We start from the raw sequence: 25,475 nt of genomic DNA, 5'->3' as shown, positions 1-25,475 counted from the left end.
GTTAACAACCTGTACGTACGGCTGTCATTCCTGCTGTGCCCGTATTATGTGTGTGATGTTGCTAGACCTCAATTTTGGTGATGGTTGGATTCTGAAAATGTGCCGATTTATACATTGGTGAAATGCTTTCTGGTGGTCCGCTGTGTTTCATTGTAGCAGATATTAACTAGCAGCACCTTTTTAAAGTTGGGACACCATGTAATGATGCGATGGTCTCGGCTGGTTGTTTCATCATAAAATGATTTGCATTATGCTTTCTGCGCAGCACATTATAAATAATTAACATAGCATTTACAACAGTTTTTGCGGCATGCACGAGCACATTTTCTATACGTACCCATACGTGGTAATTGGGGACACTCGTTTGTGTGTGTTTAGCAGCACTAATTATGAAGCCATTTACACTATACTTTCTCTAAAGTACAATATAAACTAATTGGCATTTCCAGCAACACTTCTGCGATGTGTGTAATATACAAGTTTGTTTTGTGTATGCGGTGGTTGTGCGCAATATAATTTGGGCTCTGCGGGGGTTGCTAAACAATAATCGTGAAGCAAAGCTTAAAGGGGTATAAGTCCTTTTTTGACTTTTTAACCATATTTTAGTTTAATCAAGATTCCCCTTTTCTGGGTTTGATGTACCCATACAAATTAGCCTTTTTTTTTCTTCTTCTTTCGTTCGTTTGGAAACCATAGAAATACCAAAACCTAATAATTAGTGATAATGTGTATAAAAATCTATACTAAAATTAAAACAACACATTCTTGCAATCTTGCTTAGGATTTCTTCTACACAGCAGACGCCACTGCTGAACAGTAACCCAATTAATGTTCGGGAACCTTTCCTGATCCCAGGAATACCTCATACACACATGTTTGTGTTGTGGAGGACCACATCCCTTACATATTACCCTATACAAAAAACAAAAACTGTCTGCACTTCTCACCCTAATAAAGTTGGCAACAAATATATAAACATAATATAAATGAGAGGTTTTGGTTATATGAATTGGCCAAAGCATAAATAAGCTCACGCGCCACGTCAAGGCACACTCTCGATAGGGTGAGAACCTACTCTCACCTCCTACATAGTGGGCACACAAAGCAATTTATACTGCTACCAAAACCTTATTACCCTATAGCAAACCTCAGGTCACCATGTTGACCAGCAATCCCTTCCCAGCACCCCACCAGCTCCATTAAAGCCACTGATGTAATAAATGATGGGCACCTCGCGCCCAGGGGATCACACGGCTATCACATGGATAAAGCACATATGGTGGCTAGAGTGCACAGTGAGGTTCTCAGAGGCCTTGCTGGAGCTGGCAGCTGAAAGGAGATTCTCCTGCACAGCAAATACCCCGGGCCGTGGAGAAAGGGGTAAAATGCATGCAGGAGGACACCGTGAATATTTAAAGGCATGCTCTCATATGCATTAAACTGCATATGGCGGCCCATTTATTGTAGCCAGATGAAGTGCCTAATTCCTATGTGTGTTTTTCAGTCTCTGAAATGTTTGTAAGAGTTATTGTGAACGTTTGGGACTCTTCCTCCACTGCAGACATGAGCTTTATGAGGGGAAATCCTGCTTCACCAAATATTTCAGTACCCAAATTCATGTCTTCCCAATACTGTGTGTTTCCACCACAGGGAAGGTGGCACAAAGGGGTTTATTCACTAAAGCTAAAGTTGGCAGAGGAGTTGTGGCTTTTAGCTCGCTAAACTCTTTATGCCTGATGAAGGACCATCCCTGACTTGTTCTCCTGCAACTTCTGTTTTGGTGAATAAACCTGAAAGTGGAGTAATCCAGTGACTGTAACTTAAATTTAAGTTCAGCGTCTAAAGCAAATGCACTAGATTATTGAATAATGCGGGTTCTTTTGTAGAGTCCATTAGAACCTCTCTCTTTTGGTTCTTTTGTGTTACTGGACGTTCATAAGATGCCCCCAGTGTTAGGGTTATATACTGGAGTGCATGGTATCTGATCGTGCTGCCCAGCACCCCTATGAATTTGCACTCGCGGGGTCCATGAATGCTCTCTGCTTCTTTATCTTGCCATGGAGGACCTTCTGCAGTTGGAGATTTGTGTTCAGCAAGCGATGGGTTCACACTGAGTTATGTGCCACACTTGAAACTGGTTGCCAGGGTGACCAAAAAGTATTTGCTTCAATCCAGTTTTTTCCCCCAGACAGCCTGCAATTTAAACCTTCAAAATAATTATTTGGCACCATGTGAAGTTTCTGTACAGACGAGGTACACATTTCTCTTGGTGAGTGGGCAGAGCTGGGCTGGTTTACAGATCATCCGGCAATTGTGAAAGAGCTGTAATGAGTTTGTGACATTGTCTGTGCCATCAGATAAATACTTTCAAAGGAGGAACACAGCGAGTGCTATATCTGCAAATTGTTCCATCTCCTGGAAGTCATTTACCCAGCATATCATTTTTTTTTTATGTCCCAGTCGTTTTTTGGCATGTTCCAGGTGTACGATCGCTCAAATTATAACTGTAAAAGGGGATTATTGCCAATTGTTCACAAGTGGCTTGCTTGGTATCAGAATGCTCTGTATATTTACTAGTAAAGTGTGGGGGCCTTACTTAGTTGCATCCATTTTCCTCCATTCAGCAGAGCTGGCGCCTTGTCAAGAATGCTACATTAATTATTTGTAACCTGTGATTATAAAGCTGATAGATCCATCAAGCTGTAAGCATGCAGTTTTTTCTTCTCTCTAACGCCCAATGTGTGACTATCCATTAAGAGCAGTTGTTATGTAGGTTCTTCGTTGTGGGATGTGAGGCTAGCGTTTGTGTACACGGCACAGATCTAACTAAAGCAGCAGACATCTCATTTTTTTGGCATATTGCAATCTGACTGCGTTCCAGTTCTATTTACCCAATTTCCAACCCGTGTAGCGTGATCTGGATTCCGTTCATACTTATCCGATGGAGGAACATGCAGCTTCTACAGCCACTTGCTTTGGTTACTAGCTCTTGCTGTTTAAACGTGTTGCGAAATAACATCATTCCCTGCAGCGCATGTTAGCAGTCGTTGGCCCTTACCCTAGTGTTAACACTCATTCATCCATCTACCAAATGGAAGCTCTCTGGGGGGCAGTAAAGGTAGGACGTTGTACATTTTCTAGCTCAGCAGTTGGTGTGCTCGCATAAAAATCTGGAACATATCGGAGTATACTGAACTACAGGGTTGGTGTGATGGGAGGGGTAGATCATATAAGCAAGTATTTCAGTTTTTAACTTAACGAATATATTTTCTCTTCCTGCAGATCTGCACATTTGGGAAAACCCTTCCAGTGACTTCATGTTTGTTTTCTTGGACTTTATCCTCCTGGAAGTGTTTCATGTTCTTTGCCTAGACCAAGTGTTCTGGACTATTCAACCTGGTTTCCGCTTCTAGAGGAATCATCTTGGGCCTGACATGAGCTCCCAGTCTCATCCAGGTAAGTTTTGTTGGCTCCTTCTAAAATGGCTTGTTTAACATGAAAACCTAGATTTTTGACTTTTTAGCTGGAAAAGCATACATGTGTTTTCTAGGCTAATCTACAGTGTGTGAAGGTGCAGACCCACTCGATCACAAACATGATGGATGCCTATCAAACGCCAAAACACCTTCTGTAACTTAAAGGAGTGTTTTTTTTCTTTTAAGATTTTCCTGCAAAAATCTAATTTGCTCACACCCACCTCTTCCCGAATCTCCACCAAGATATTGTTAAAAATGATTAATAATAAATAACGTGACATTATCCGTGAACGGGAATGCCTTTTTACAGCAATTTACCACCCTTTCTAAATCTGGTGTTGGTGCTGAAAGGGTTTAGTAAATGGGGGTGGGGGGGGAAGTTTTGAGAAGGTTTTGCTTGTTTTACAATGGGGAGAGGACTCCATGCAGCAGTTAATGGCTGAATTGAGATAATGTGTTTTCAAGCTTCTGTTCACTGCTGCTTGGTGCCTTTTGATCCAGAGAACGATGAAACAAGCTCTATTTATAGAACACCGCGGACTGGCTGTTCTACGTTCTGTCTGGTGCTTCTTACATGCTTGCTCTTCTTAAGCTGTCCATTTGAATGACTTCCCGCAATGATGTCTTCTGTCTTCTTACTGGCTTATTACCCCCTTTCACTCGAGTAGGGTAGACCATTCTGGTTTTTATGTATTTTAATTAATAGTATATTCTACAGGGTTGTCTGTTACCGTTCTTGATGTAAATGTTAGAAATTTTTATTTGTGGTCATGCTTTATCCGGTGCAGTTTTATTATTTGATATCAAGCGATGTTTGTCATGTTTAATAGCATTACATTTGAGGTTGGGTAATTAATGTGGGATTAGTATGTGGAGACAACAGATCTGCGAAAAGAAACGTAAGTGATAATTTGAAAATGTAACATTTTCAAATTAAGTGTTTTTAAACACAGGTGTGAAATAAATTTTATTACAAGTACGGGAATGTACGCTTACTTATGGATCCTACCAAAAAGGCAGTGGGCTTCAGCAGTGAGTACATTGCTGCCCTATCTGCGGTTGGCTCCATGGCCTTCAGGATACACTAGGCAACAGTACATGGGGAGGGGGGGTTCATACAAAGTATGGTGCTTTGTATAGATAAATTATACATGGCTCTCATGTCATCAAACATAAGCTGCCGCTGAAGGAAACTGTACAGAAGATGCACCCCCAGCCGCTGTCCAGGTAATTATACGACCGGTAGCATTTCTCACCTGATACTGATATTCCAATAGCCCTGTGTATATGTATTGTGTGTGTATATGCATATACATGCATAGAAAATAAATGAGCACTCATGGAATCTTTGAACATTCTCATCCAGTGGTTTATTCACAAATAGAGTGCCTATTTCTTCTCTATACTTTTATATGTGGCACTTCATCACTGGGGTAACTAATTGAATTATAGGTTGATGAGTGCACAAGACAAATTCAGTTTATATTTAATCCTGGCAAAATGTTCACAGTGCTTAATACAAAAATAATGCTAAAAAGAGGCTTTAATAAAAGCACATAGAAAACAGGATTAAACACAGAAAAACCATGCTATACCAAAGTGAAAGAATCTGTGGAATCTCCAGATGTTTAATCCCTTGTCAAAAGAAATTCAGGAATTCCAAAGTGTTTCCCTCGGGTTCCCATTTTTGGTGTCCAGGGCACCGCCCCCTCGACATCATGTGGTAGGGGAGCGTGCAGCCCAGGCTCTTTACAACACTCCTAACGAGTTACGCCTTAAAACCCAGCAGCAGACTCTTGCCTGATATATTAAGATGCCATGTTTTAATTGTTACCCTGTACGTTAATAACTCTGGGTTCATCACATCCCCTGTGTCATTACAAACATGTAGGAATCAAAGATCCACTATCAACCTTTTCAGCTAGGTTGCTTAGGCCTTTCTTAACCCCTCTCCTGCAATGTCTCTTATCATAAGGCATTATTCATCACCCGCCTGATCCCAGTGCTTGGTCCTGGTAAGACTCTATGGCCGCCATGACGGGGTATCTGGCATCTTTTGGCCATACTCTGCTTGGATGCTTGTTTCACTAACTTAATATTTAATGATGATTTATGACAGGATCTGCCCTAAGGGAAAGGTTTTCTGATATACATAAAAACTACTCGTGTCATGCAAATGCTTATGTGTTAGTTGTACTACACAGAGTTTGAGAAAAAAAAACAATCTTCCTTTTTTCTAGCCTTGCAGCAATTTATTTTCCATTCAAAAACACCTGCTGCCTGTGGTCTATTTTCTTCTGTGCTGTAGTAATCCTGTGGCTTGTGAGCAGGCCTCTTAACGTTTATCTATCATAACAGCAATTTATTAATATGTACATTCCAAGTAATGCTGCGCTCTAGGAAAGGCATATTATTTAAACAGAGCATGTAGCTTATTAATGTAACGCTGTGCATGTTCCGGTGCCTTACTAGTTCTTCACTAAATGTTAACAGCTGTTTTTTTTTTTTCCCTTTTCTCGCTATTCTCTTATACATCTCAGGGGGTTATGGCGTCGCCGTGCTTAATCACCTTCCTAAAGCTGGTAATGATGCCCCGTGCCTTGGGCTGGGTACTCTTCCTGTAATGCTTGGCGAGTAGGTTGGCTGGGCTGAGTGTTTCTTCAGGATTTGTAGCAACAAGATATGTTCTGCTAGGTGTGGCAAAGGGAATGAGCAACTTTCTTCCTTATAAACAGATTTAAGAATTGAATTCCTTTTATTACAGGAATGCCTTCATACACTAATCTAGAACTCTCAAACACCAAGACTTAATGCACCTACCCTTCTTGCTAAATAATTAACTTAAGTTTTTGTTTTAATCGTGATTTTATTTTTTTAAATGGTGTTATTTAATTTGTAAATTCCATAGTCCAACTACAACAAGTTTGTCGCCCAGAAATGTCACCCCGTGGTATGTCTCCAGTGCTGACCTGGAAGTGGAAGCAGGTGCACAGACCTCGGCGATGAGTCTAGCAGAGTGTAAGTGGATTCCCAGAATTGATAGGATAAGCAGACAGTGGCTCCAGCTGGGTATTTTTGGAGCCTTGGTTTGTGTTTCAGACTCTGTGGGAAGTTTCACGGTTAAAGTTACAGCTGGGGTTTTTCCCACAAGTTGTGTAAGGGTTTGTCTTCAACATCAAAACATATTTTTCTTGGGTTTCTAAGTACTACGTAACCATACAGCAGCTCTCCGGTGAAGCTACATACCCCTAGCTCACAGCTTGACAAATCTGGGAGCCAGCTTGACGTTTTTTAGGAGCCAGAAAGAGCGCAAACAAGATCAATATAAAAAATCACAAAGTTACCTTATTTGAGTTTCTACCTAGATCTTTGGAGCCCTAACCAGAGTGTGTAAACCTTGTACATAAGTGTGTGTGGCTTGTGTATTTGTCTTGGGTATTGTTCCTGTATATATGTCAGGTTAGGGGTTAGCTTTTGGCTATTGTCACCCTGTTTAGTCGATTTTGTTGCGTACTATCTACTGCTAGTCAGATATCGGATGACCATGTTGTCTAATGCACTCCGCGTACATGGTTTTGGTCTTTTAACAATGCCGGTCTGTGTGATGCCGGCACCGGTTTTTACTGTGGAATGTGTAAGTGTGATTTTTGGATGACAATTAAGCATATGAGGTAATGTTGTCACCGCGACACACCTAGATTTGTCTCTGGCAAATTGCTTGAATGTTCCACAAGTTTCTATGCGGCTGATCCTAAGCCTTTTTAACCCCTTGCTGTCACTTTCGGTACACAAGCACTAGTGGATAAATTATTCTGTATATAGAATATAGTAGCTAATACTATCTTGAAACACACAATTGCAGAATGTTTATAAAAATAGGAATAACTGAATGGCTTTTGATGGATTTTTAATTCATTCTGCTATATTATAGATGCATTTCATTAAAGAAACTTACATTTTTCTTCTGTCTCTATAGTTTCTGTTCAGGCTTAATGCCGAGATGCTCTTCGCATTAGAATTATGGGCAGAAGAATAGTGTTTTGTTTTTCTAATGTGTTAAACCTTCTTCCTGATGTTTTTATTTCCCCCCAGTACTGTAGGTTCTTGGCGCGATAAGATGTCATTATGATGTCACAGACTCACGAGCAGCGTGGGATGAGCTAATACCCAGCATTTATATTAATAGGTCTCCCTCCCCCTATCTCACTCGCATAACTCATTTGCGTCAGATACCTCCTTCCCATTTCCTCTCAAGTGTCAGCAGGTATTTTATTCCTCACTAGCACAATACCTTATAAGAACAGCTTAATGTTTCTGAAATCGCACCAGGTGTTCCTTTGTGTGGCATGAACTATAAAGAAAAAAAAAAAAGATAAAATATTGCTCGGCAGTGACATTTTGGAGAGGTACACGCAACTGGCTAATTGAAGGTTACTCTATATGAAAACAGTAAAATAGTATAATTCATAGTGACAGACATCTAAAACAAATGCTTGCTACTGGCCATGATGGTGCTTTGGTAGAAGACCTTATAGCCGTGCTGCAGAAACCCCATGTTGGGCTGTTGCTTACTACGCTTGGTTCCTGCTGGACATTTAGGACGTGTCACTTAAACGGTAAACTGATGATGGAGAAACTAGTGAGATGGACAGTTTCAAATTACGCAAGACCCAGCAAGCATCGGTAGGGATATTGTTCAGGCTTTTTGCAAGACTTGAAAAACCCAAGACTTAAGTTTTTTGTTTTTATTTTATTACGTATGTAATTTTTGTACAGGACATTAATCTAACCAGGGGATGTTCAGGGCAGTAGGCAGCAAGGTGTAGGTCTTGGAGCCGAGTGGTATGAGAACCGTTGACCCTTATGTAGGGGTCTCTGTTTTTCTTTGCCTCGAGGTTAAAAGGAAGTGATGTTATTTTTTGGTTATGGTTTCACTATTTCTTGCTCTAGTTTCTCTGACCGTTCCTGCTGGTGTTTTCTTAGCACCTTGTGTTTCTTCTTCCCTTTGTGCTTCAGGTCCTGGTGTCCCTTGGGCTATCTCTCAACAGTGTTATAATTGCATAAGGCTTCAAGGAGAAAAATGTATATTTTATTGCCAAACTAGAAATAAGGGATTCCTGACATAGCTTAGATGGGAAGGGACATTGATTTTTCCAATATGGCAAACTAAAAACAAAACCAGAGGACATCCAGAACACTTGCTTGGAAATGTGTACCCATGAGGTAGCCTCATACGCCTGGTGCGAGACAAGGAGACTTCATGGATGCAAAAACAGCAAGTCTGAACAGAGAGACTCATTCAGTTATTCCCTTTAGTCAAAATAAAGACCACAGGGCTTCTAATATTGTTTGTTTCTTTGCCGTACACCCATTGTTTTGTTGGGTTCCAGTCCATGTAGGTTAAGGTTTTCCATAATCTTAAAGTGTCCTTGATATTTTGAAAAACGTGAGATACTGCTTTTGGGCCAGTGTTATAAACCTCTCAATGAGTTAACTATAAAAACGAGAATAAAAATAGACTTCTCTATTTAACCCGTTTCTGCTATGGTCAACTATTCACCCCTCTCTCATTTAGCATACCAACACAATTTATATTGGTTTTCTTTTCTAGAAAAAAAGTTCATTTGAAATGATATATCTAATCTGCCATTTAGTATGAAAGAACTATTTAATAAATGAAACATTTAGGGGGGGACATTGTTTTATCTGTTATAAATTATACACAAATTATATACCTGTGCGGAGTTTGATTATACCTCGTATACCTATAATTTATTTTGACAGTTATTGTGCAAATGTTAAGTTGTGCACATTTCCCCCGAAATTGTAATATTTTTTAAATTTGGTATTTTGAGGCCTCAATAACACTACATAAAATTATATATTTCTGAAAAGTAGACTACCCAGAGTATTCCATTGTGGTCGTTTGGACCCTCACCAGTGTCTTCCAAAGTTAGCTGTCCAAAAGTTTTTGTCCGAGATGTGTGCAGCTGCAGTAACCGACACTAATTTGTGTTCAGCAACGTTCCCGGGGTACGATGGCATGTCTTGGAGAAGCTAGAACTTGCAGTGGTTTTTTTTTTTTTTTTTTTTTAATAGGGCTATTTTTAATTTTTAGATGAAGGGTATATAGGTGTTGTGTTTTTTTTTTGTTTGTTTGTTTTTCACTTTTTACATTAAAAAAAAAAATTCTGAAACAGAGCTGTGCGCGGTAGAGCACTGTAAACTTTGTGTTTTCCCTCCTACTTCCTAAAATAGCTGCCAAGAATTTAATTTGTTCAAGTTGCCTAACTTTTTTTTTCCAGTGCCAGAGGGATGACTGCAGCCCCCATCAATGAGAGAGTTGGTGTGTTTTACCTAAAAAGAAAACACGCAGGGTGTGTCCGACGTGTAATTCTTCTGCAAAAATATATATAAGAAGAGAGGGAGCATGTCTTTTGTTCTGTTAACTGCGCCCCTGCTCCCTTTGCAACAAATTGAATATACATAACCCCACCGATTAGGTCTTCTGTTTTGTTGAAAGAACCATCTTCGTGGGGATGATCCGGAGCTGTGTCTGTGTTTTGCTGCTTTGTTTTACAGCTAAACCCCTGCTTGGTTTGCAGGCCTCCAGTAGCTGCCTGAAAAAGAATTCCTCCCTCCTGATTAATTTCAGGCATGCAGTGTGGAGTAGCTCTTGCGTCAATAGATCGTCATCAACCGCTGGCTGTCTGGATGAAACATAAACACAGAGCCAGGCTTCAGCCCAGATGAATGTAGGCCAGAGGTTGTTAGAGTCTTAAAGGTACAGATGCACATTATAGTTCCAGTCACTTCCTATAAATCCACCAGAAATACCCTCTGCTTTGGGTATATATTTGTTTTTTACTGTGAAGTTAAAAAGCATATGGCTGTACCTTCAAATATGGCAGAACACTTCAATGTCCAGACAGACAAATCACACATGGGATAATGTGTAATATTCACCGGAATTGCTCTGATAGATATTCGATGGTGTCCCCTGCAGACTTGTTCCACAAACTAGCTACTGAACCGGTTTCTTTATACTTCACCGAGCTCACATATACTTATAATTGTGTGTGTAGATGGTGATCACGTTTTATATTTACACTTCCCATGTTAACTTGCATGGATCCCATAGCTACCTCTGCAATTACACATTTTTTGTAATACAGTGTACCAGTACTTATCTACTCCAGTGTCATTTTTTTTCTGTCTCGGGCTCCTTACACCGAAGTTTTTGTGTCCGCTTCCCTAGGAACAAGCCAGCCTTGGCATCAATCACTTAAACGTTCTTTTACTTGTTTCCTCCTTCCCACCCTGCTGTTACTACGCTTGGAACTTTGCTTCATGAGACCAATGACAATATCTTCTTTTTTTATATATATATAAATTAGTATATCTTTCCCATGGCAACAGCTCTCACTGGAACTTGTGTTGTGTAGGAAATGAACAGAGGAAATCTGCTAGATAACTTAAATCAGTAACTGGTTTACAGCAGGCAGTAATTGCGTATTTAACTCCATGTGGAAGTTGTTATCATTCCATTTTGTTTTGTCCAATCACCAGATGTGTCCCTGGATCATTTCTGGCTGAGTCCCAGGGAGTTCTTGGAGTGTGGCTGTGTTTATTAGAAGCTCGGAGGCCGCTCGGTGGGTGTGTGCAGAACAGTCCAGGCTTCGAGTTGTATTTGACGTATCTGAGATTTAGACTTTTTTTCTTCCTCCTAGGTTATTAAATATTCTTAAAATCATAACAGAATACCAATTGTGGCAACCCTTACTTTGAAAATAGAATGCTGAGAAGCTTGACGCTGTTGGCCCTTCTTAATTACCCTTTAGTTGAAACGTTTCATCACTTGGGACAGACCATCGAAAGAGGCTTTCCAAGAAAGGAAACGTGAACAAATACTGCCTTTGGTGGAAGATAATCTTGGTGTAAAGCAGATTTGTGGTCATGCCATTTGGCCCCGTGTAGAGTAAATAAAACTAGGCGGTTACATCTGTTCTATTTTGAAGCTGGTTGTCTCTGTTGGAGGTCCAACATAGAAGTACAAGGCACAGTACCACTAAGCATGCAGATGTGTTGCCCACCGGTCATTGGATTTGGTGGCCAGAAATATTTGCGCAACTCAGGAGGATGCATTACTAAATTTACTCTTTTAGAGCCAAGAAATATGATACTCTATCCTGTTGAATTTTCAGATGTTTATAAAATAAAAAACATGTGTCACACTTAGAACCATATTATATATATATATTTATATGAAGAAAACAAATGTTTTGTATGACTTGCGTTGACAAATATGGTTTGAATCTAGCCAGGCCAAGCAGTACTGTGCCGCATACTCTGTCGCATTCAAATACTTATTGAGGTCATAACATACATGCACGTCATTCATCGTTGGTATACAAATTTTAAAATCAAGAAAGTAAACTGAATATATTACCCGTAATCACCCTTTACACACGCAGTACCCTTCACTAGGTTCCACAGAAATGTTTTCCTTTACTGTGTCTCGAAGACACCCTGCAACTTCGCTCAATGGGGCACAACACTTTTCTAATGCTTATTTATCAGGAGAGCAGGGATGAGAGCGAGAGAGAGACTTGTTGGCTATATCGGAACCATTACTTCATATCGTCGTCTTTCTGAAATGCATTTCCCACCGGACTGCGCACCTCCTTGGCCCTGGTACAATGATTGCATGGTAGGCAAGAGGGCAGACTGAAGATCAGGAGGAAAGGAAGCTGTGGTCTGAAATTCAATATACTTTACAGGCCTGTAAGTAATGGCCCTCTTATCTGGTTTTTCACAGAGTTATAGTCTATAAATCTATTTTGTTCAGAAACAGTTGTCCAATCCTGGTCGATTGAGTAACTTTAAGGATGGATAATACACAGTATTGGCAGTTATGAGAAAAGATGTACTATTTGCTGACGTGAGATCCTGGGAAACACACAGACTGTGATGCTTGTTTTGCTGAATACTATCGTGGCAGTGTGTTTGTAAGACACACAGCTTTCCTCTATTGTGTCTGTAAAAGCTACCAACGTGGTGTTAGATGACCCTAACGAATGCTTGCCTAACCGGTATTAAAGGGAGTGTGATCTGAGACCTGGATTGGTGAGATTAGATTGGTCTAATCTCACCTCGCTGCCTTTACCTGCCTACATTATCACCAGTTGACACCATGGTTAAAAATAACACTTGCAGCAATTTGCATACAAATAAAGTCTAGACACCAAGATATAGTTCCTAAGTGTTATGGTGACCCGGAGCCCAGTACTCTGTAAACTCTGCCTGTCATTGCTTATTCGGGTTTTTTGTTTGTTTTTTTGGAGATGGAAACTCTGGTACAGTAACTTGGTCGATGCTAGCTCATGGGCTGACCATTTGCATGGCGTTAGTCATGGATAGTGTGTCTTGTAGGCATATATTCTTTAAAGAAGGCATCCAACATGGTGTGAGTGCAGGGACATTACTTGGGGGTGGGGGGGGGGTGCAGTAGGCTCAGGAACCCAGCCATATACATGACAAAGGTGCATTTACTATTGGTTTGATTTAAAGATGAAATGTTCCTGCGCGTATGTGGGTCTATATAAAATGTTATAAAATCCATCCAGTCTCCGCTTCTTTATTCCCCCGTGTAAAATGACTTAATTGTTATGTATTCTCAGGCTTGTGCGGCTAGAGAATCCTTTGGTGTTAAAATATACGTGGGCAGCAGTGAGCCGGAAGTGTGAAGATTACAACTGTGCAGGCTGTGAAAATGAGCAGCATGCAATTAGTCTTCATTTCATCTACCAGTTCAGCTGAATCTTTGAAAAACAAATCCATCTTTTACTGCATGAACAGCAATATAATGTGTCAGTATTGTTCAGTTGTGGCTTATTGTTCGTCGTGTACGCCTCAACCCCCTTAGCTGCCAAAAAGGCCTTCAGTGCCCTGATCCGTTTGTGTACTTAGCCTTTCCGTGCAAGTTCCACCAGTGTGCCAGCGATATGCTGCCTGACGTTTGCTACGTTTCATTTGTTTGCAGAGCCCCAAAGAGTAATTGCGCCATTTTACTGTAATTGCTCTGTTACCTAACCAGTGCCCTGTGGGCAGCTTTCCAACACGGCTCCCATGTTTCTCGGCCTTGCGTTCTATGATGCTTAAATGCTAGCCGAGCATCATGAGAGGTATAATCCTCAGTGGTGCCGTGTTTTTGTTATTTTTGCAGTTACGGAGTTCCGACCAAAGTGTTTTTCAGTGCTTTAGGCCAAATGTTGGTGATATGTGACACAAAAAGGAAGTACATGCACACCAGTGATAACGCGCTTGGATATGGGATTCCCTTAAATGCATGGTTTATAGGAGAGATGGCTTGGCTCAGACTTCTATCTTTTGATGTTTTTGAAGGGATGTGCACACATTTGTAACTGGTGTGGACTCTAAAGGAATATGTTCACAAGCAATTATTTCACATTTTTACAGAATCTAAGAGCAAGACAAAACTTAGGAGTTTCATGGGGAAAAAAGTGGTGTGGGTGCATCTAGAACCATCTATGAAAACACATTTGGTCACAGAGGGTAATGGGCATTAGAGGTTTGTAATATTTGGGGCCAAATACACATAGCACAAGACCTAATAGTTAAAGCAGGAGGTGGTCTTACTGCATGGATTTTATTGGTAACCTTGACACCTGAAGACACAAAATGAATATAAAATGCCTCAAAAGGCTTCTAATAAGCCCAATCAATGGTTAGCTTAACAAATGAATTTAGGTATGATAAAGCCTACAATGGTTGTTTTCTGGCACTCAGGTTGTAGTGGCCACGGTGCTGGTCACACACCACATGCACTCTCTCTCGCTTGAATTAACATCATCCTTTCGCTGGGACTAATAGGCCTATCCCAGACCATTATCCCTCCACTACCAATCTTAATAGTAGGCACTATGCATTCTGGTTGTTTGTGCTCTCCTGGCATAAGCCGAATCCAGATTCGTCCATCAGACTTCCAGATAGTGAAGCGGGATCCATCACGCCAGAGAACACATTTCCAATGCTTCGGAGTCTAGCGGCGGTGTGCTTTACACTACTCCTGCTCACGCTTAACATTGTGCATTTTGATCTTCGTGTGCTGATGTTGCTTCTAGAGGCAGTTTGGAATTCTGTAATGAGTGCTGCTGTAAAGGACATGTGCTTCAGTGCTTGATGACCCCTCTCTGTGAGTGTGCGTGGTCTACCACGTCGTGGCCGAGCTGTTCTTAACACTACACGCTTACCCTTCATAATAATAGCGCGGACAGGGGCAGATCTAGCCGGTCACAAATTTCATGAACTGTTTTGTGGCATCCTATGACAGTGCCACATTTAGAGTCAGTCAGTTCTTTAGTATGACCCATTCACCTGCTAGTGTTTGTCTATGGAGGTAGCATGTCTGTGCTTGATGTCATACACCTGTTGGTGCAATTGGAGGGGTTGTCTGCATGCTTTTGGTAAGATAGTGTTTCTCTAGCTGAATTCTAATGGTTTTTAATGCTGGCTCTGAACTTCCTGCTATTTTATATTACAGGCTCCCACAATTCTTTAACTGGCTGCTAGATTCTAAATACATTTGTCCAGCTCTGTGCTGCACGGAAATGACAAGAGTCTGTGCAGATATAAAGCCGTGCAAGGCTAACTCTTTGAGTGACAGAGCTTGGCTTTATGGTATTTTGCATTGTGATGCATAGCACTTGGTGTTGAAATTTGTTAACACCTAGTTGTGACTGGTAGGGGTAAAGTGAGTGGCCTTTGTTTGGTTTGCCATGGTTCTCTTATGGGAGACAGAAGACGCAATTAGTGGTTCATCCATAATCAGTATGCCTTCACTCTTGCGGACACCAATTTCTGTTGTGAAGACTATTCTGTTATTTGCTTTTCTAAGAATTGCGTAATTATTATTATTATTATTATGATTATTATTTGTTGTAGTGGCCTTTACAAATGTTGTAACCTCCTGTCTCATAACCGTTTCATCATGCTTTGGTTCGAATTTCCTTTCTCAATCTGCTTTACATTAATGCTGCCCCACAGGTCTCCGTGATCCTGGTCACAGGGGAGCTTGTCTTTTATGAACTATGAATCATGTTCTCTAGTTTTATATTCGGGAATGGAAGGCAGATGTTGAGAATGAGCATATTCTTAATGAATGGGATGTATAGAGTAGCTGTGATGACATTGTTAACCAGGAAGAGGGAGGAATGATTTTACCTATGCTGGCTTGGCTCTTATTATTTATATGTATGTATGTATGTATGTATGTGTATATGTATATATATATATATATATATATATATATATATATATATATATATATATATATATATATATATTTCCAGTGTAAATATGTCATAAATGTAAGTTTGAAGGGTGCGGCTTTGGCATCCCCGCTTATTAGTTTAAATGAGAATCTCTATTGGAGGAACCGGACTATGAAATATAATTTAGTGCAGAACTAAAATAAGGTTTTTGTTTTATTTTCTTTAGTAAGAATGTATTTAAAAAATCATACGCATATGTATGTATTTTGTTTATTTGATTTAGCTTTACGTATATTTGTATAGGTGATACTCATGCTGTATGTTAAAGCTTGCAAAAATGTTTGCAATAAAAAAGTATCATGTCAGTATTAACCAGTTGTGTATGTCTTTTAATATTGAATTGTTTATGTGATTTCACATAGTGATAGTTAATGTATGACTGGCCCACAACATATTTTATTAAAGGCAAAACAAAACACAGTAGCACTCTTGCCATAGCACTCTTGCAGCTTGTACTTACGGATCATTTGGACACTGATGTTGCGTTATTTCTGTATTTTGAGTTTTCAGAAGAAAGAAGAAAAAATAACACAAATGGGTGATTGGCATATTTTGTTTATATATTCGTACTGTGCAAGGGTTTTAGGCAAGTGTGGAAAAATATAAAGTGAGGTTTTCAAAAAGACTTTTAAATAGCTTATTTTTTATCATTTAACAAAATAAAAAATGAGTCAACTGAAGAAAAATCTAAACCAAATCAATATTTGGTGTGACCACCCTTGCTTTCAAAACAACATTAATTCTTCTGGTACACTTGAACATAGTTTTAAGGAATTATGCAGGCAAACATCTTGGAGAACTAACCACAGTGTATTTAGGCAGCCTCTATAGCTTCTCTCTCTCCATGTAACCCAAACTCAATAATGTCTAGAGCTCTGTGGGGGTCATACCATCACTCCTAGGACTCCTTGTTCTTTACCCTGAAGTTAGTCAGTGGCCTTGGCTGTATGTTTGGGGTCATTGTCTTGCTGCAGAATACATTTGGGGTAAATCAGATGCCCCCCTGATAATATTGAATGAGGGATACATGTCTGCCTGTACTACTTGCAGAAATGCACCCCCAGACCTGCGAGGAACCTCCACCATGCTTCACTGTTTCCTGCAAGCAAACAAACTGCCTTCTGCTACAGCTAAATATTTAAAATTTTGATTCATCCGTCCAGAGCACCTACTGCTGTTTTTCTACACCCCAGTTCCTGTGTTTTCGTTAATAGTCAAGTTGCTTGGCCTTGTTTCCGCATCAGAGGTATAGCTTTTTGGCCACAAGTCTTTAATGAAGACCACTTCTGACTAGACTTCTCCGGGCAGATGGCTATATCAGGGTCCCCCGGTTTTATGCCAATGATGAGCTGATGATGCTGGGCGATCCGATTGCGAAGGGTAAGAAGCATGATGTCTTTTATCTGCTGCCCTAAGTTTTCTTGGCTGGCCACTCCTTCTACGGTCCTCAACATTGCCTGTTTCTTTGTGCTTCCTCAAGAGTTTGGACAGAACATCTGGAAACCCCTGTCCATCTGCATAGAAGAGAGCTTGCTGAAGCAGTAGAACAACCTTTTGTTAGTGAGTTCCTCACCCGGTTTTATTCCTCCTACATAGCTGTTTCAGTTTGTGTTTCAACCTACATATTAAATTGATGATCATTGGCACCTGTTAGGTATAACTGCTTAATCAAATACCTAATTATATGCCTACAAAATCCCTGACTCTGCAAGTGTACCTAGAAGAGTTGATGCTGTTTTCAAAGCAAATGGTGGTCACACCAAATATTGATTTGATTTACAGTATTGTCCTAACTTAAATCTTTAAATTAGGTGTGTATCTCTCCTGTGCTATCAAACAAGCTCAGTGATTTTATCAAATTCTGTGTTAGCGTCACAATCCAAATCTGAATAAACAATGGTTCCCAAAGTTAGCATTGAGTTTCGCACCACATTCTTCTCCATTGTTTTTGTACTGACCTTCTGTATAGAATGTGACCCCCTCTGACCTCTCTGTCCTCTCTTTTTATGAAAGCGTTTTTGTTTTTCCCCCCGACTTAATATAAGCTGTTTCTCTTGGCTACCACATCAGCATGTTGCAATCTTATTCATTTTCTTATGATATGTGTAATATGCTGATACAATACAAAACAATCTGATATTTGCGCTTAGATATTCTACAAAGAGCACGTGAGCTTTCCTGGTGTAGTGTTAAAGTGGGGCGTCCTCTGAAGCTTCTATGCATTATAGTGTTGGTTAGACCATCATAGTTGCAAAATGACTGCAGTTTTCTGGAAATAATGCCCCTTTCAGCAGCATACGCTAAGCGGAGGACATGTGTTCACTTATTCGTAAAGATCAAATATTTAAACGTAGAACAATCCTGAGCATTGGTTCCTTTGCTAATGCCTTTATCCAAGATCTTCCCACTATCCCCAAAGATCCCATATCATCACTTGTAATACCTATGATTATCCTTTCTGGAGAAGACAATTAAAAGGACATGTAATGGGACTTGTGTTATGGATGCCTTGCTCAACGCGAAGATCCATTCATTAATATTGAGTTCCGGTGATCAGTCAGAGACCAATCGGCAGGCTCAATAAACCAGATATTGGTAGGCTGGATTGGTGCACCGAACGCCATCCTTGGGAACCACCATTAACCCTGCCAGAGACCTATCAGGAGCTGTAGAAATGTAAAATTTTTTTTTTAAAATAAGCTTAATAAGCTTAATAAAACAAATGATGCCAACAAGCTGCCAGATTTTAAAAATGGTTACAGAAACCTATTGTAAAAATACTGAAAAGGTATTTTGAGCACAACACCTTCTGTAAAGATGGCAAGAGGGGAGTCACGGACAATAAACTGTCTCTTTAAGCAACTAAAAAAGTGTGAATATTCAACATATCGCTATATTCAATATAAAGTAATTTTTTACTTGCATAATGGATGCAGTGTTATTTAGTTACTCTGGTACAGTCTGAAAAACCGTCATGACATTATGTCCGATTTTAAACAGGAGATTCAGTGAGTGCTTTTGTTAAGGGCTTTACAGGAGTGAAAGAAGAATTCTGTGGTTATTTTAAAACGGGGCTCGTGATAAGAGATTTCCAGAGTCAACAAAAAAAAGATGTTTACACGGGAATTCTCTCAGAGAGAAACCTGCAGGAGCGTGTTAATAATGGCGTCTTGTTCACATTTGGAAGCAGCCCGGGAGGTTGAGCAGTTTTTCTGCTGCTGTGTATTTTCATCATTGCTTTTGGAATGTCCAGCTCTGGCACAGCCTCTCCAAAAACGAGTCTTTCAAATTTGCTCTTGTTGGAAAATAAGCCAGGAAACGCCGAGCCGTGTGTGTAGCTGTGTCATTGACGTCAGAGTGTGGTAGAGGCCGTGTAAATGTTGACAGACACTATGTTTACACAACACAGCAAAATGTGTGTCTACAAAGATGTATTCTCTGGCCTACTCCAGAGCAACCAATTTGCTTCCTGGATTTGGAACACATTGCCCGGTAACCATTTTATCTCTGTCTTTTGGGTTTTGTACTCTAGCAGGTACAAGTCTGGTCTTTGTCTAAGGGTTATATATAATATATATTTCCAGCATAATACAATGCTTTGGTTTTGTCTGAGAACAATCTTGCTCGGAATCCAACATGCATGTAAGGCAAAGTATGTTTCTTTGATCCTCCAACCCATTGTTACACAGGCCCCCTCACTTGCATATGACAACTACCTTATACATACTTTTCATGCAGCAAAGCGTGGAATTCTATGGATCAAGGAGCTCCTCTATGTGAAACGTTACAATCTTGTTACCGCTCATCGGTATAGGTAAGGAATGTCTCTGACCCATGTACAGTTGTGTGAAAAAGTACACCCTCGTTGAATTCTATGGTTTTACATATCAGGGCATAATGACAATCATCTGTTCCTTATCAGGTCTAAAAATTAAGATAAATACAACCTCAGATGAACAACACGACATATTACACTGTCGTTATTTATTAAACAAAAACAAAGCCAGAATGGAGAAGCCATATGTAAATAGGTACATACCTACTCTTTTCATAGGCATTAGGATGCTAAGTAGCAGACTTGCGTACCAAATGCCCTTGATTAATTGATCATCAGCAAGTGTGAGCGCCTCTATAAAAGCCAAAGTTTTAGCAGTTTGTTGGTCTGGAGCATTCGGGGGGGGGGGGTGTTAATGCCCAGAAAGAAAAACATCAGCAATGATCTTAACCCCTTCCGTACCGGGACGTACCTGGTACTTCCTGGTTAACAGTCACCGGTAGACCGGGACGTACCAGGTACGTCTCCTCCAAAAAACGCCCCCACATCACCACAATCGCGGTGATCGTGGAGGCGCTGCTGCTGCCGTCTGCCCAGGACTCCTGGGCAGACAGCACAGCCTGTCTAAGCCCTCCCCCAAGCCTACGATCACTCCCACGGAGTGATTCTCTAGGCAGAAACAGCGATTGCAGAAAAATCTGCAATCGCTGTTTCAGCTGCCACAGGCAGCTTCAGGGAAGGGGTGGGGGTGTTGAATGGGTCCCCACACAAGTGTGGGGGCCTGATCCAACACCCCCCTGCTGCCTGATCGCTCCATGAGAGCATCAGTGCAGCGTTAACCCCTTCAATGCCGCGATCGCTGCATTCAATGCCGCGATCGCGGCATTGAAGGGGTTAATTCCCGTTTTTTAGGGGGTTCTGCTACTGGTGGTCTGCCTGGAAGCCCAGGCAGACCTCCAGCAGCAAAAACGAACCCCCAGAAGTCCTCTGATCAGCCCTGTAGGGCTGATCAGAGAGACTCCTCTCCCACAATCTCCAGTCCACTGGAGATTGTGTCCCAGCTGCCAGAGGCAGCTTCAGGGACAGGGAGACAGGGCTCTTTGGTCTCCACATTAGTGTGGAGACCAGCCCCCCCACCCCCACCCCCCATAGTTAACCCCTACCCCCCCTCTTCCTCAATTAACCCCTTCAATGCTGCGATTGTTTATGACCCCCATCGCAGCATTGCAGGGGTTAATATTAGTCCCCACAAGCTTGTGGGGACTAAATATCAATCAATGCTGTGCTTCAATGGAGCATCAGCATTGAAAGAGTTAAAAAAAAAAAAATTAAAAAATAATTTTTTTAAAAAAAATACTAATAAAATAATAAATAAAAAAAATAATAAAAAAATAATAAAAATAATAATAAAAAAAAATACCAGCACTGACCTGAAAGTCCAGGGTGCTTCCAGGTCAAATGCTGGGCTGATCAGATCGCTCCTGGCCAATAGGAGTGATCGGATCATTATGGCAGCCCACGGATGACCCTGCTCTACAAAGAGAGAGGGGTCATCTAGGGTAATTATGAAAAAACACAAATTATTAATAAATGAAATAATCATAATTATTACCTGATCACTTGTCGGTGACATTTTAAGTCGCTGATTATTGATCGGTCTCCCTGATTGATGTCAGCGGCCTAAACCTGTCACTTACAAGCAATCTGATAAAAAAAAATATTTAAAAAAATGTAAATGCACATGTTCCGGTTTTGCCCTCATAGCTTCCTCAAAAAATGCATGAACCATGCATGTGAGGTCTTGTTGGAATCAGGGGATCTTGGTGAACAAAATGTGGTGTTTTCTTCCACTGTTGCACTTATGGTGTGCAAGAAATTCAGTGCAACATTGAAATGTATGCGTTAAAAACGCAATAAAATAATTTCCCTGTGAAGTTTGGCAGAAACGAGTGAAGAAATGGCTAGCTGAAAACTGTCAAAACTACCCTAGTTGAACACCTTGACTTGTCTACTGTTCATAAATATATACTTTTATGGGGTAATTTACAGCGGGGGGCTTCCAAAATGTCCCAAATGGGATATGGGCCCAGGAAACCAATTTCTGAAAATTCCAAATGTGAAAACGAAAATGCGCATGTTCCAGTTTTGCCCTCATAGCTTCCTCAAAAAATGCATGAACCATGCATGTGAGGCCTTGTTGGAACCGGGGGATGTTGGTGAACACAATTTGGTGTTTTTTTCTGCAGTTGCACAAATTCTATACAAAATATAATATAAAATCTAAAGCAACATTGCAACAAATGCAAAAAAAACAAAAAAAATATAAAAATACCTCAAAATTTGGCAGCAACTGGCGATAAAATCCCTGTTTGAAAAGTGTCAAAATGACCCTAGTTGTACACCTTGACTTATCTACTTTTCATAAACATATAATTTTGGGGGGATAATCAGTATCTGTGACAACTATTGCAGTTATTAGACTACCATGCCAAATTTGCAAAAAAATTACATTTCAAAAACACGATGCATGCCTAGCAATATTTGCCCTATACTGGTCAAAATAGATGAAAATCCTGGCCATGTTGGGTGGTTTCCAAATCAGGACAACTCAATGAATATATTTGGGATAATTTTTTCCCATTGGTTCAATGTGTGTACAATTTGTATGTATACAAAATTGTAAAAAAATGCGTTTTTTTCATTTTTTCACCACTTTTTCCAGTTTATTTCAAACAAAACAATGTACTACCCAGCTTAATATGGTTTCAAATGAAAGCCCTACTTGTCCTAAAAAAAACAATATATGATTTGTGTGGGTGCACCAATTAATAAGAGAGAAATTACAGTTGAAGAAAGACATGGCAAAAACACAAAAACGGCTCCGGTCCTTTAGCGACACGTTAGTATCAAAATCCCGGTCCTGAAGGGGTTAAATAAGCAATTGTTGCTGCCCATCTGGGAAGGTTTATAAGGCCATTTCCAAGCAATTTAAAGTCCCTCATTCTACAGTGAGATTAAACGGTTCCCAGGAGTGGACGTCCCAGCAAATTCATCCAGAGGACCGTGCAATGCTCAGGGAAATTGCAAAAAAAAAAATGGTTACATCTCAGATTCTACAGGCCTCACCATGTTAAGTGTTAAAGCTCCTGACAGTAAAATTAGAAGAACGACTGAACAAGTATTGTTTGGAAGGTTTGCCATGAGAAAACCTCTTCACAAAAACAAAAAAACATGGCAGCACAGCTTAGGTTTGCAAAGTTGCTTCTGAACAACGGCAACCCAATTGAAATGCTGTGGCAGGACCTTAAGAGAGCTGTGTGTAAACAAATGTCAACAAACCTCAATGAACTGAAGCAATGTTGTAAAGAAGAGTGAGCCAAAATTCCTCCACAGCCATGTGATAGACTGATATTAATACAGAAAATGATTACTTCAAGTTATTGCTGCTAATGGGGTTCTACAAGCTATTGAATCATAAGGTGTACTTTTGTTTTTTTACACATGGCTTCTCCATTTTGGCTTTGTTTTTCTTGAATAAATCATAAGGTAGTGTAATATGTCATGTGGTGGTGTTCATTTGAGGTTGTATTTACCCAATTTCTAAACCTGCTAAGAAACAGGTAATTGTTATGTCTTAATATGTAAAACCGTAGACAAGCTGGATGCAAGGGTTACGATTACAATAATATATAATATTGTATTTCTGCAATTTAACCACTGTAATAAAATGTAAGCACCAATGTCTTCCTAATTCCGCGCAGTTGGTAAAGTATATTCACTAAAGCAGTACATTGCTGGTGAGTTTCCTGGAGAAATACATTTTATACTTGCTGGTTTCCCTATGTGTTAAGAAGAGCAAACCTCATTGAGCATCTCTTACAAAAATGGCTGCGATGGCCATGCGTTACGCGTAACTCAGTGAGGTGATTTTCAAGATGTCTAAGCATTGTTCATGGCCAGTATAATCATTCTTCTAGGAGACCCTTAATGGGGTTGGCCCTTGTAATGGTTTATTATGTCAGGGATTTCAAACTGTAATCCCTCTGCAAACGTCTGCTTTAATGATTAAACCCCATGAGCTGTGTATTAACCAGCTTTAAAAAAATGCCATAGTCTTACCGGAATATCTTTAAAAAAAAAAAAAAAAAAAAAAAAAAAATGCCCCAAAATAAATCCCCCTAAATGGGTTCTCTGCTACCTACAGTGTCCAAGTATCATAAGGCTTGCAAATGACTGTGGTTACCCTGGCTGTTTCCATTTTCACTGCAGCTGCCTTATTGGAAGCATCACCACATTTCTAGTGTTTTAAATATGCCCTTCCTGCAACTAATTAAGATGGGGTGGAAGGGGATGTGTTTGCGGCAGCTCTTCTCGATGTCACAGTTATGACTTCTCGTACAGGTGAGGCAGAGCTTATTAGTAAGGACAGATAAGCCTGTAAATAGTTACCTCCTGAAGTTTTGGTTTTTTTCCCTACCTTAGTTAAGGTCAAGCTCCAGCAGTTCCTCATGGGACCACATTTATAGGCACCCAGGCAGCAATGATTTGGGCAGGATATGGTTCTAATGGAGGAGCTCTCTAATCTTCTGGATGTCAATGCTTTTAACAGAAAACTGATCTTTTTGGGGCTTTTTGCTAAAGGAAGATGAACCTTCCCAGAAATGCTGATAGAATAAGCCTTAGTTTTCTGGGAAGGAATACTGTAGAGACGACACATCCTGTTTCTGACACCACATTGCAGCCAGTAATAGGAAACATGCATCTTTTTCTTTAAGAATGGGGAACTCAAACCCTTGGGACCAACAAGTAATACAGACAGGCTATTGGGTGGAGTTTCTGCCTCTCCATTCTCCTTGATTCCTAAGCAGCAACTTGTGGTACCTATTCCCCCTCAAGAACAGGGGGATGAAATGTGTGTTCTACATACACAACATCAACAGTTTTCTTTCTTTTTTTCAGTTTTAGGATGGACACTGCTAATTCAACCTTGGAGGTATCCTGTCTTCTTGATTGTTCATGATATACTTTATGGATGCTTACTCAAATATTCTCATTTGTCATAATCAGAGATTCTTGAAGATAGCAGCTCCATGGTGCAATTTGATCTTGCATCTCCAATTTTAGACCTTGCCTTTCACACTACCATCAGTCCCCACCCCAGGGTCTTTACTAAACTACTGGTGGTGATCATGGCATATTTTCAGAGGCTGGGGATTACTGTCATGTCATACGTCAGATGGCTAACAGCAGCACAAAAGTACACAGGTCCTGCACTCCAAATGTAAAGCACCAAAGAATCCGGATGGACCATCAGTTTAACGCTTACTCATAAGCTCCAAAACGCTTTGGAGAGGCACCGCGGGTCCCCGGGGTTGTGTTGGGGTTGACAATCCTAACTGATGGATTGCAAGACTGAAGATTGGGAGTGAGCAGCCCAGAAGATGCTTTTTGGCTAATAGTGTCAGTCTCTGTGGATTACGTGTAGTTAATTTTTGGGAATGTTGAGGGATCTAGCTTGGATCATCAACACACCCAAATCATCTTATCGTTTTACTCTTAATGTAAGATTATCATGTCTCATACCTTCTGTCAAGAAAAAGGTAGTCAAGCCAGTAGAGAAAAGAAACATGGATAGTACTTCATCATGTTGCCTGTAGGTCTTTCTTACTGTAGAAACTTGCCAGTTTTGACCTTTCATAAACCCCCAACTCTCCTCAACTAGTAATAAGCCCCTTTGCCTTTTAGTGATGAACCTTTTGGTAGTAACGTTTTGTACAGTTATTGTTTTTATTTAACCTGTTATGTCCTGCCTCGGATGTCTAGGAAAGCATGGTTTCTTGTCTGGGAATGCTTTTTACCAGTGCACCCTTA

General features: G+C 40.3%; 1 protein-coding gene across 1 annotated transcript in view; it reads left to right on the top strand.

Annotated features, from left to right (window-relative positions):
* Window positions 1-25,475, top strand: part of HDAC4 (histone deacetylase 4) — a 90,804-nt gene that overhangs the window by 7,384 nt on the left and 57,945 nt on the right. The window contains exon 2 of the mRNA XM_053472213.1: window positions 3,283-3,456. Within this exon, the coding sequence (XP_053328188.1) occupies window positions 3,435-3,456 (22 nt within the window). The 5' untranslated portion in view covers window positions 3,283-3,434. The remainder of the gene's footprint in view (window positions 1-3,282; window positions 3,457-25,475) is intronic.

This window comes from Spea bombifrons, chromosome 7 (assembly GCF_027358695.1).
Source record: "Spea bombifrons isolate aSpeBom1 chromosome 7, aSpeBom1.2.pri, whole genome shotgun sequence".
NCBI lineage: Eukaryota > Metazoa > Chordata > Amphibia > Anura > Pelobatidae > Spea > Spea bombifrons.
The sequence above is the reverse complement of the archived record's forward strand: the minus strand, read 5'-3'. Positions and strand labels throughout refer to the sequence as shown.